At 40.2% G+C, this 13,169-nt stretch overlaps 1 protein-coding gene across 1 annotated transcript; it reads right to left on the reverse strand.

Moving 5' to 3' along the window:
* Positions 1-7,500: 7,500 nt before the first annotated feature.
* Positions 7,501-8,283, reverse strand: LOC140821659 (uncharacterized). The gene has a single exon (XM_073182196.1). The coding sequence runs from the start codon at positions 8,281-8,283 to the stop codon at positions 7,501-7,503; it is 783 nt and encodes a 260-aa protein (XP_073038297.1).
* Positions 8,284-13,169: the final 4,886 nt, after the last annotated feature.

Consider the following 13,169-nt stretch of genomic DNA (forward strand, 5'->3'; position numbering starts at 1 on the left):
TTTTTATTTTGCATAAATCAATGACTTTTAAATTAATCTTTAAATATAACGTATTAATGCGTTTTAATCTCGAATTAGACCAAACCTTAATATAAAATTCTCAAATTAAAAATTTAGACTTATAATAATTATTTAAGCTTAAATATAATTTTTCATAATTCTATAAAGCTTAAAACTAGGCGTTTCCTGATTCGTTTTTAACTTAGACGTACTTCCCGATTTTGACTCGTATGGACTCGAAACTTAACCAAATTTTGCCAAACTTGAACCAAAGCTTAACAACACCTAATTAAACCATATTCTACCCAAATCAAGCCCATTAAGTCCTTTGAACACGCCTAAGAAGCTACTGAATTTTTCTGCACCAAGAGTCCTAGTCCTAATATGATTCGAACCTAGGCTAATTTCGACTCCAGCCCTTAACCACCATATCTGAAACGTCCTCATCTCTTATTGCTTTAAAAGTACTAGAATTTTTTTTTTTTACAATCTCTCACATTTTCGGTCATTGCATGCACATGCAAATAAAATAATCTTGCACCATTTTAAAGTAAATCATCCAACTAGTATTTGAAAATTGAAAGAGAAAAGTCAAACCAGAAATCGTCAAACGTTTTACCAAACTTAAAAAGCAATAATTTGAAAAGTAAAGCCCATACTAAACCTCTCAAAAATCTCTCAAAAAGCTTAAGTAAATAATCTTAAAAATCTTTAACATAATTCATAAGTCATAATCGTAAATGCGGAAAAGTAGAAGCGTTGGTCCTCGGGTTGTGTGCACCTTCAGTCCAGTAGTATCACCCGTCAAGTCCTCCCTCAGAACCACCTACATCCATCACACCTAGTGAGTCTAAAGACTCAACACACCATAATCTTTATAACAAGTAATACGTAATACAGTCAACATATAACGGTGAAAAATATTTGTACTTAAAATATCGTTTTCATGAAGATGCCTAAACATAAACATTTTCGTAAACATTTTCATGATGCACAAAACTTTAAACATAACCATTTTCATGACATGCATAAATAAACCTTAATCTTTTTCCTTTTTCCTCAACATGACATAACATTTTAATATGATCATAAACATTTTCCTTTTCCTTTTCCTTTTCCTTTGTTGAATTCAGATCGTTAATTGTGACTTTCCTCAACATGACATGACATGACGATGGATCCATCTACATAAAACCACAGTACTGGGCGGCGGGGACATCAGCGACACTCTCACCGGTCAACTAAGCCTTGGCCTAACATGATCGAATAGAAATACGATCGTCGGGGCTCCCTCTGGGGCCTTTTCCCATAAATGGGCTCCCTCTGGGGCCTTCTCCCCTCACGATATTCCCATTCTTCCGTTACCACAAAACCGTTACCACATATTCGCAATGATGGAAACACGATCGTCGGGCTCCCACTGGGACCATAACCCTCACGACGTCGCCACCATTAACGAATTAGTCACAATCACTTCACATCCTTCAACATTTTTCATTCACATCACTTTAGAAAAATCATAAATACATTTATATTTTCCATTTTTGAAACCAAGCATGCAACATGTATTTTAAAGGTCTTTTTAAATAATAAAAATCAAATAGACATTTAAAAATCATAATTGAATCATGAGAAATTCATAAACATTTAAAAATATCATTTTTAACATGAAAACAGCATTTCGGGCACTGCCATGACCTTTACTAATTTCCCGGTGTAAAAAGACCGTTTTACCCCTGGACTCGACTTTTTACGAATTCGACTATTTTCTTGATTTCTTGACTCTAAGATGTCCCAAATAATTATTTAAGCTTACATGAATTTTCTCGTAATTTTATTTGGCTTAAAACTTAGACTTTTTAATTTATCTTTTATTAGTTATTTTAACGGTGTTTAAATCCCGAAAAATACCAAACGTCAATATAAAATTCCTAAATTCTAGATTTAGTCTTTCTATATTATTTAAGCCCTTATGGACCACGACTCGACCCCCGTGAGCCGTTTTCCAAATTTTCTTTATTTTGAAACCCAATTTGACACCTAAACTTCGACCCCGAGCCAGCTCTTAATTTTATCGAGTTACCCACGAGCCATATCGAGCCAAAAGGTGCCCAACATCTTATAGTTGCCTACTGGACACTAAGTTTGCTAGGGAAAACACCCCAAACCCAGAAACGAACCCTCCCAAATCTGCACAAATTCTGGCCGAGAAGAGCTCATGCAAGCCCCTCACGGTTTTGGTGCTTAGCAATCTACCCATGCATCCAGACCCTGAACCAACGTAACCTGCACTTTCTAAGGACCCTAAGGACACCACGCAACCCTGCCCTAGCCCCCTGGATCGCACCCCACACGCCTGCACGCAGCAAGACGTGCTGCGCGTCCAAGGCGAGAATTCTCGGGTAGGAGTCCCTCGTGCAAGGGACTCTTCGCCGATCAACCCTACGGGTCCTAGCTTGGCTAGGACTCCTCCTACCTCATCCACACACCCTTGGGCAGCCCTGGAACCAAGCCAAGCCTCCCCAGCCCCAAGGAAAACCCTAACCCGTGCGCCCCAAGCTCGACAGTCCAAGCGAGCCCGTGCTTCTTGACAGTTCTGGATCTTGCTGGTAACTTTGTGGGGCGTGTGTGTGTCTTAGGTTGATAGATCTAAAGCCTAGCTTTCCCTAGACATCATGGCAGCCCTCCCAAACAATAAAATCGTGAATCAAGCATCAAGAAAGTTGTACAAAAACTCGGCAGTTCAAGGCATGCAAAGAAGGGTTCTCGATTTTCTTGAAAATAAACTAACATGGTTCATGCATCAATTAATTACACAATAATATGGTATCATGGATGAGAAAAGGGAGATTAGAGGGTGCCTTTGCGTTATTAACGCTCGGATAATCGACGACGACGAAGAACGGAGGACGACGGGGCAAGAACCTCACGCTACTCCCTTCACAAAGCCACGGCTGCTGCATTGATCTTCTTTAAATTAAAACTACCGTGTGTGAGAGTGTCTTTGAAGGCTTGGGAGAGATTTTTAAATTTCAAAAACTTGGTGGCCGATTGGAATGAATCTAGATTGTGGTGTGTGAGTTTACTTAATATATTATATACTAATTTAATTATCTAAATAGGCTTAGGCCTATTAAACCACAAATTAAGCCCAATTAAATTAGCTAGTTTTTAAATAAAATAATTAAAAAGATTAGTAAAGTTTTCTTTTAGAAATAAATTGTGAATTTAATAGCCGGGTAGCTCGAAAGCTCACGTTTTATTTAAAAATCCAATACCGATAAAATTACGTTCCGGCGTATAAACTCACCTCACAATCCGATACTTTCAAAATTTACTTAAAAACGTCCACCGCATTTTAAATAATTAAAAACAAAAATTTAATAAAATCATTTTACAATTTTCAGCCCTCGGTCCCCGTTCCTCGCTCGTCACTTGAATAATCCTAAAAATACTGTTTTTATGCATGACGACAGTAAAAATATCAATTAGCATAAAAGCAGGTAAGTCACATAATTAATTAGCAACTACACTTAATTAATTAATTCATTTTCTTAATTTCCTAGATTCGCATGCCGTTGGATTACGTAGTCTTAAATTTGGACCTTACAATTCTCCCCCCCCTTAAATGAAATTTCGTCCTCGAAATTAAAACTTACCGAATAGATCTGGATAGCGACTTCTCAAGTCACTCTCGGTTTCCCAAGTAGCTTCCTCTTCCGAGTGATTCAGCCACTTGACCTTGACCATAGGAATGACTTTATTACGCAATCGTCTTTCTTGCCTAGCCAGAATCTGGACAGGTCTTTCCTCATAAGTCATGTTTGGAGTTAGTTGAAGAGGTTCATAATTAAGCACATGTGACGGATTCGACATGTACTTCCGCAACATTGAAATGTGGAACACATTGTGAACTCCAGAAAGTGCGGGTGGCAATGCCACTCTATAAGCTACTGACCCAACCCTCTCCAAAATCTCGAACGGACCAATAAATATCGGACTAAGCTTGCCTTTCTTGCCAAAGCGCATAACACCCTTCATAGGTGCTATTTTCACAAATACGTGGTCGCACACTGCAAACTCTAAGTCCCTACGCCTCTTGTCCGCATAACTCTTTTGTCGGCTTTGTGCAGTCTTCATTCTATCACGAATTTTGACTACTAGCTCAGCCGTCTCTTCAATCACATCTGGACCAATATCTCTTCTTTCCCCAACCTCATCCCAATGAATAGGAGATCTACATTTTCTTCCATAGAGTGCCTCAAAAGGAGCCATCCCAATTGATGATTGGAAAGTGTTATTGTAGGTGAACTCCACTAGGGGTAACTTTGTTTCCCAACTGCCTTGGAAATCAATAACGCATGCTCGTAGTAGATCTTCCAAAATCTGTATAACTCTCTCTGACTGGCCATCGGTCTGAGGATGGAATGCTGTACTGAATAGTAACTTGGTCCCCATCGCTGCATGTAGACTCTTCCAAAAAGATGACGTGTATCTCGGATCTCTGTCAGAAACAATGGATACCGGAATCCCATGCAGCCGAACTATCTCTCGAACATACAAGTCGGCATACTGAACCACGGTGAATGTCATCTTAATAGGTAGAAAATGCGCTGATTTCGTAAGACGATCAACTATCACCCAAATGGCATTAAATCCCTTAACAGTCTTAGGCAATCCTACAACAAAGTCCATGGTGATATTTTCCCATTTCCACTCGGGAATAGGGAGTGGCTTCAATTTTCCCGCTGGTCTCTGATGCTCTGCCTTGACTTGCTGACAAGTCAAGCACTCGGATACATACCTCAAGATGTCTCTCTTCATGCCTGGCCACCAATACAACAACTGCAAATCCCTATACATCTTTGTATTGCCCGGATGAATGGAATATGGTGTGTCATGGGCTTCCTTCATAATGAGATGTCTCAAAGAATCGTCACTAGGAACCCATAGACGGTCTCGATAACGGACTAAACCATCCACCACTGAATATAAATTCCGGCCCTTGGCTTCATCTCTAACTCTCCACTTTTGCAACTGCTCATCAGTGGACTGCCCATCACGGATTTTATCTCTCAATGTCGACTGGACTGATAATGTGGCAAGATTAGGGGCCTCGCCCCTAGCATACACTGTAAGCTCAAACCGCTGTATGTCGGACTGCAACGGTCTTTGGAGCGATAATTGAGTGATAACTGCTGCTTTTCTACTCAATGCGTCTGCCACTACATTAGCTTTCCCCGGATGGTAGCTAATGTCACAATCATAGTCCTTTACCAATTCGAGCCATCTGCGCTGTCTCATATTCAACTCCCTTTGGGTGAAGAAGTATTTCAAACTTTTATGATCGGTGAATATCCTGCACTTCTCCCCATAAAGGTAGTGTCTCCAAATTTTCAGTGCAAAGACTACTGCTGCAAGCTCAAGATCATGAGTAGGGTAGTTCTTTTCATGAATTTTCAATTGTCTTGATGCATAGGCGATAACTCGGTCATTTTGCATAAGAACTGCGCCCAAACCAATCTTAGAAGCGTCGGTATAAAGAACATAATCCCCTTGCCCTGATGGCATAGATAGCACTGGCGCTGATATCAAGGCTTGCTTCAATTTGTCAAAACTGTCTTGGCACTCGGGTCCCCAAATAAATTTTGCATTTTTCTTTGTCAAGGCGGTCATGGGCACCGCTATAGATGAGAACCCCTGAATAAACTTGCGATAGTAGCCAGCTAGTCCCAAGAAACTGCGAATCTCGGTGACGCTCTTCGGTACTGGCCACTCCCTCACTGCTTCCACTTTACTTGGATCTACCTCCACTCCACTACTAGAGATGATGTGGCCTAAAAACGCCACTCTATCAAGCCAAAACTCGCACTTACTGAATTTTGCGTAAAGCTTTCTATCTTGCAGTACTTGCAGTGCGGTTTTCAAATGACGGCTATGCTCCTCTCTGCTCTTGGAATAGATCAAAATGTCATCAATGAAGACAATAATAAACTGATCCAGAAACGGCTGAAAGACGCGATTCATGAGATCCATGAAGATCGCTGGCGCATTGGTCAACCCGAAGGGCATGACCATAAACTCATAGTGCCCATATCTTGTGCGGAATGCCGTCTTGTGGACATCAGACTCCTTAACTTTTAACTGATGGTATCCTGATCGCAGATCAATTTTAGAAAATATCGAAGCTCCTTGCAATTGATCAAATAAATCCTCAATTCTCGGTAATGGATACTTATTTTTGATAGTGACCCTGTTGAGCTCCCGATAATCGATGCAAAGACGCATGCTACCATCTTTCTTTTTCAAAAATAGAACTGGAGCGCCCCAAGGAGAGTAACTAGGGCGAATGAAACCCTTGTCTAGCAGTTCTTGAATTTGATCTTTCAATTCCTTCATTTCAGCGGGTGCTAGATGATATGGTGCTTTAGATATAGGAACAGTGCCCGGCATGAGATCAATAGAGAACTCCACCTCACGATCAGGCGGAATGCCAGAAACGTCTTCGGGAAAGACGCTAGGAAAATCTCTCACAATATCAACATCCTCTAACTTCTGGTTGGTGGAATCATGTGTAGTGGTGACACATGCTAGATATGCCTGGCATCCATGCTTAATAAGCTTCCTCTCACAAAGACAAGAGATAATGTGCGGCATTTGCTTGTTTCTCGCCGCCTCGAAAACAAAAGATTTGCCACTGGGTGGCCTGATAGATACAGATCGCTGACGAAAATCAATCGAAGCTCCATTCGCTGATAGCCAATCCATCCCAAGTATAATATCGAATTCGGGCATAGGGAGCACAATAAGATCGGCCCGGACAACATCTTTAAATAAACGAAGCTCCAGATTTTTGACAATCTTAGAAGTGAGCATTAGATCACCGGAAGGAATAGTAACTTTGAAACCCACTCCCATATCTTGAGGAGTAATATCCAATCTTTTGGTGAAGGTTTCTGATATGAAAGAATGCGTAGCTCCTGAATCTAGCAAAGCATAGGTAGCTACACCTAGAATATTGATCCTCCCTGCGGTGAAAAATGTCTTTTAATTCTTTTCGTGTTGAATCTTAAGGATTTACTATCATTAATTCCCAAAGTTTCATGAAGATTTCGCGTTGAACTTAAACATTTCTAGGAAAAATTGCACCTTAGTCCCTTAACTTTTGAAATCTGCAATACTGACCCATAAATTTCGAATATTTGCATTTTGATCCCTTAGATTTTCGAAAATTGCAATTTGGCCCCCCTTAAAATTCGAAATTCCCCCATTTATGATTTTCTTTAATTTTGGCCCTAGAACTTTTTATTTGGAATCATAGCATCCTTCACATAAAATAAGGCACAAAATTCAAATCATTTTTCTAAGGTTTCTAAGATCATCACTTAAATCCAACTAGGTAGAACATGCAACCTAATTTATTCTAGGTTGGAACTTGATCCCAAAGCAATTCTAATAACCAATTCAACATTTCATGCATAAATAAGCAATATAAAAATGTTAAATGACTAGGTTACCCGTGATGAGTGTAGTGTCTGCCTCTCCTTCAGCTTCCTCGGCGTTCATCACATAAGCTCGGGCCGTGGTAGCTGCTTTCCTCTTTGGGCAATCAATGGCTTTGTGACCATCCTCCTTGCAGTAGAAACATTTATATGATCCCCATTCGCATTTTCCAAGATGAGTACGGTTGCACTGTTTGCAAGGTTGCCTCTCAGCAGGCTTTGGTGCTCCCGGATTTTGTGGCTTTGGTGGCACTGGCTTCTTGCCTTGACCTTGGGGCTTTTGAGGCCCTTGGGGTCTAGGAGGTCCCGTGTGTGGTTTCTTATTCGGCTGATTGTTATTCTGATAGTGCTGCCTCTTGCGCTGAATCTCAAACTCAATATCCTTCAAGGACTGCTCAGCCTGATATGCATAAGTAACTGCCATAGAATAATTATCCGGACGCATCATCATAACTTTATCCTGAATGGTAGGTCGAAGGCCATCCATAAAGTGTCTCAGCTTTTCTTCAGGATCCCTGGCAATAAGGGGCACAAAATGGCAACCCCTATCAAATTTCTTCACAAATTCAGCAACAGTGACATCTCCCTGGCGGAGGGCCATAAATTCTCTCTTTATTCGGCTCCTAGCATCCGGAGTGAAATATTTCTCATAAAACTTCGTCTTGAACTGTGCCCAAGTGAGTGTGGCGAGGTCTACGCCATGCTCGGCTCCTTCCCACCATAAAGAAGCGTCATCTCTAAACAGATAGGTGGTACATCTCACTCGGTCCGCATCTCCCATATCAAGATAGCGAAAATGTACCTCAAGTGAACGAATCCAACCCTCCGCAGCAAAAGGATCGGTAGTGCCAGAAAATTCCTTCGGCCCTAGCCTCCGAAACTGATCATAAATGTCATGCTGTGGCCTAGTTGTCTGCTGCTGCTACATCTGCTGTAACTGCAGCTGTAACTGCTGCTGCTGCAACTGCTGCTGCTGTATCTGCTGCTCGAAAAGACGAGCCATGCCCTCTAGTGCACGGGCAGCAGCATCCGGTGGTGGTGGTGGTGGTGGAGGTTCATTCCCTCGGCTATTCCCTCGGCGATTGACACTGTTCTCTTCCTGATTCTCAATAAGGGGTGCACGTCTAGGAGGCATTTTATCTGAACGTTTTCCAAATTCTAACGTAATCAACATGCATTTAAATCTAAGGTCTCTAATCATGTGTCATATCCTAATTCATTTTATCAATTTAAGCATGCAAAGCATAAATTCTCTAATAGCTAATAAACATGCATCATAAACATAATATCCATAACTTCATGTAGGTTAAGTCATGTAGAATCATATAAAGCAAGTAAAACTTACAACTTGAGGCTTGACGACTGATCTTCCCGGCGCTGATGGTGGCACAACCCTTTACAGGAACCACTGCTCTGATACCAACTGAAACGTCCTCATCTCTTATTGCTTTAAAAGTACTAGATTTTTTTTTTTTTACAATCTCTCACATTTTCGGTCATTGCATGCACATGCAAATAAAATAATCTTGCACCATTTTAAAGTAAATCATCCAACTAGTATTTGAAAATTGAAAGAGAAAAGTCAAACCAGAAATCGTCAAACGTTTTACCAAACTTAAAAAGCAATAATTTGAAAAGTAAAGCACATACTAAACCTCTCAAAAATATCTCAAAAAGCTTAAGTAAATAATCTTAAAAATCTTTAACATAATTCATAAGTCATAATCGTAAATGCGGAAAAGTAGAAGCGCTGGTCCTCGGGTTGTGTGCACCTTCAGTCCAGTAGTATCACCCGTCAAGTCCTCCCTCAGAACCACCTACATCCATCACACCTAGTGAGTCTAAAGACTCAACACACCATAATCTTTATAACGAGTAATACGTAATACAGTCAACATATAACGGTGAAAAATATTTGTACTTAAATATCGTTTTCATGAAGATGCCTAAACATAAACATTTTCGTAAACATTTTCATGATGCATAAAACTTTAAACATAACCATTTTCATGACATGCATAAATAAACCTTAATCTTTTTCCATTTTCCTCAACATGACATAACATTTTAACATGATCATAAACATTTTCCTTTTCCTTTTCCTTTTCCTTTGTCGAATTCAGATCGTTAATTGTGACTTTCATCAACATGACATGACATGACGATGGATCCATCTACATAAAACCACAGTACTGGGCGGCGGGGACATCAGCGACACTCTCACCGGTCAACTGAGCCTTGGCCTAACATGATCGAATAGAAATACGATCGTCGGGGCTCCCTCTGGGGCCTTTTCCCATAAATGGGCTCCCTCTGGGGCCTTCTCCCCTCACGATATTCCCATTCTTCCGTTACCACAAAACCGTTACCACATATCCGTTACCACATATTCGCAATGATGGAAACACGATCGTCGGGCTCCCACTGGGACCAAAACCCTCACAACGTCGCCACCATTAACGAATTAGTCACAATCACTTCACATCCCTCAACATTTTTCATTCACATCACTTTAGAAAAATCATGAATACATTTACATTTTCCATTTTTGAAACCAAGCATGCAACATGTATTTTAAATGTCTTCTTAAATAATAAAAATCAAATAGACATTTAAAAATCATAATTGAATCATGAGAAATTCATAAACATTTAAAAATATCATTTTTAACATGAAAACAGCATTTCGGGCACTGCCATGACCTTTACTAATTTCCCGGTGTAAAAAGACCGTTTTACCCCTGGACTCGACATTTTTACGAATTCGACTATTTTCTTGATTTCTTGACTCTAAGATGTCCCAAATAATTATTTAAGCTTACATGAATTTTCTCGTAATTTTATTTGGCTTAAAACTTAGACTTTTTAATTTATCTTTTATTAGTTATTTTAACGGTGTTTAAATCCCGAAAAATACCAAACGTCAATATAAAATTCCTAAATTCTAGATTTAGTCTTTTTATATTATTTAAGCCCTTATGGACCACAACTCGACCCCCGTGAGCCGTTTTCCAAATTTTCTTTATTTTGAAACCCAATTTGACACCTAAACTTCGACCCCGAGCCATCTCTTAATTTTATCGAGTTACCCCCGAGCCATATCGAGCCAAAAGGTGCCCAACATCTTATAGTTGCCTACTGGACACTAAGTTTGCTAGGGAAAACACCCCAAACCCAGAAACGAACCCTCCCAAGTCTGCACAAATTCTGGCCGAGAAGAGCTCATGCAAGCCCCTCACGGTTTTGGTGCTTAGCAATCTACCCATGCATCCAGACCCTGAACCAACGTAACCTGCACTTTCTAAGGACCCTAAGGACACCACGCAACCCTGCCCTAGCCCCCTGTATCGCACCCCACACGCCTGCACGCAGCAAGACGTGCTGCGCGTCCAAGGCAAGAATTCTCGGGTAGGAGTCCCTCGTGCAAGGGACTCTTCGCCGATCAACCCTACGGGTCCTAGCTTGGCTAGGACTCCTCCTACCTCATCCACACACCCTTGGGCAGCCCTGGAACCAAGCCAAGCCTCCCCAAGGAAACCCTAACCCGTGCGCCCCAAGCTTGACAGTCCAAGCGAGCCCGTGCTTCTTGACAGTTCTGGATCTTGCTGGTAACTTTGTGGGGCGTGTGTGTGTCTTAGGTTGATAGATCTAAAGCCTAGCTTTCCCTAGACATCATGGCAGCCCTCCCAAACAATAAAATCGTGAATCAAGCATCAAGAAAGTTGTACAAAAACTCGGCAGTTCAAGGCATGCAAAGAAGGGTTCTCGATTTTCTTGAAAATAAACTAACATGGTTCATGCATCAATTAATTACACAATAATATGGTATCATGGATGAGAAAAGGGAGATTAGAGGGTGCCTTTGCGTTATTAACGCTCGGATAATCGACGATGACGAAGAACGGAGGACGACGGGGCAAGAACCTCACGCTACTCCCTTCACAAAGCCACGGCTGCTGCCTTGATCTTCTTTAAATTAAAACTGCCGTGTGTGAGAGTGTCTTTGAAGGCTTGGGAGAGATTTTTAAATTTCAAAAACTTGGTGGCCGATTGGAATGAATCTAGATTGTGGTGTGTGAGTTTACTTAATATATTATATACTAATTTAATTTTCTAAATAGGCTTAGGCCTATTAAGCCACAAATTAAGCCCAATTAAATTAGCTAGTTTTTAATAAAATAATTAAAAAGATTAGTAAAGTTTTCTTTTGGAAATAAATTGTGAATTTAATAGCCGGGTTAGCTCGAAAGCTCACATTTTATTTAAAAATCCAATACCGATAAAATTACGTTTCGGCGTATAAAATCACCTCACAATCCGATACTTTCAAAATTTAGTTAAAAACGTCCACCGCATTTTAAATAATTAAAAACTACAATTTAATAAAATCATTTTACAATTTTCAGCCCACTCGGTCCCCGTTCCTCGCTCGTCACTTGAATAATCCTAAAAATACTGTTTTTATGCATGACGACAGTAAAAATATCAATTAGCATAAAAGCAGGGTAAGTCACATAATTAATTAGCAACTACACTTAATTAATTAATTCATTTTCTTAATTTCCTAGATTCGCATTGCCGTTGGATTACGTAGTCTTAAATTTGGACCTTACAATATCCATGTTAGAGTAGATGCCCTACAAGTCAACTGTTGACTAGGGATTTTATTGACTCAAGTTGTAATAACAATCTTTATTTTAATATAATTCATTATTTCATGGTTTGTTAATTGTTTATCTGTATACCCATGTTATCAAACATAGATAAAGACCTTGATTATACTTTAATACAAATGAATCGTAATTCGATGTTGAAACTCGTTTGTAACTACTGTGTGATCTATATTTGTTCCTAGTCGATTCAGCCGCCTAAAACATGGATAAAGGTCGCTTGAGCTCGAGACTAACATCTGTGATGTTGTGTACTGCGTTTCTTAGTAAGGGCATAGAGATGTCCAAACATGCAGATGGGTAGTCATAGGATGATTATACCGAACAACCCTCCCTCGGATTTTCCAAGTGGTTATCATTCATCGAGAGGATAAGTCCGTGGTTATGATTGTACAACATTAGTCCTTACGACTCGGGACAACACTGAGGCTCTATATGCTAGGGCTGTGCTTTGACTCGTTTACCGGCTCCAGGACGAAGTAATCAGGTTGGCGATGTTGGGTACAGTTGCGAACCATATAGGAGCCAGTGCCATTGTAGTCAGGGATTCACCGCTCACCTACAGGTGTGGATACCTATGGAACTAATGAAATAATAGTGCATGAAATCTCTGGCCAGAGTACGAGATGTGTGGGGACCCGGACGCTGATCTGTCTTATAATCATCTTCGGGATTCAATTATCAATTAAGATAAAAACAGGGTCTAAAAATTTTTCTTTTTAAAATGTAACTGCGGAAGGTAATGGAATATAAACAATATACATCTCTGTATAAAAACTACAGTTCAGTAGAAAAGTACAATACTGTACAACCTAAGTCTAAGGTTCAATTACTAAATTCAAGTAATAAACTAAGTCTGCTACAAGTCCGGAATCACCACGCTAACTCGTCTTCTCTCATCGTCATCTCGACCCTGATCCAGCCCCATCTGTTGTCATGCACACATACAAAACAAGACAACAGCCGGATAACTCCGGTGAGAATAAATCCCAGTATAA

The sequence above is a fragment of the Primulina eburnea genome, unplaced genomic scaffold, assembly GCF_022965805.1.
Source record: "Primulina eburnea isolate SZY01 unplaced genomic scaffold, ASM2296580v1 ctg69, whole genome shotgun sequence".
NCBI classification, from domain to species: Eukaryota; Viridiplantae; Streptophyta; class Magnoliopsida; order Lamiales; family Gesneriaceae; genus Primulina; species Primulina eburnea.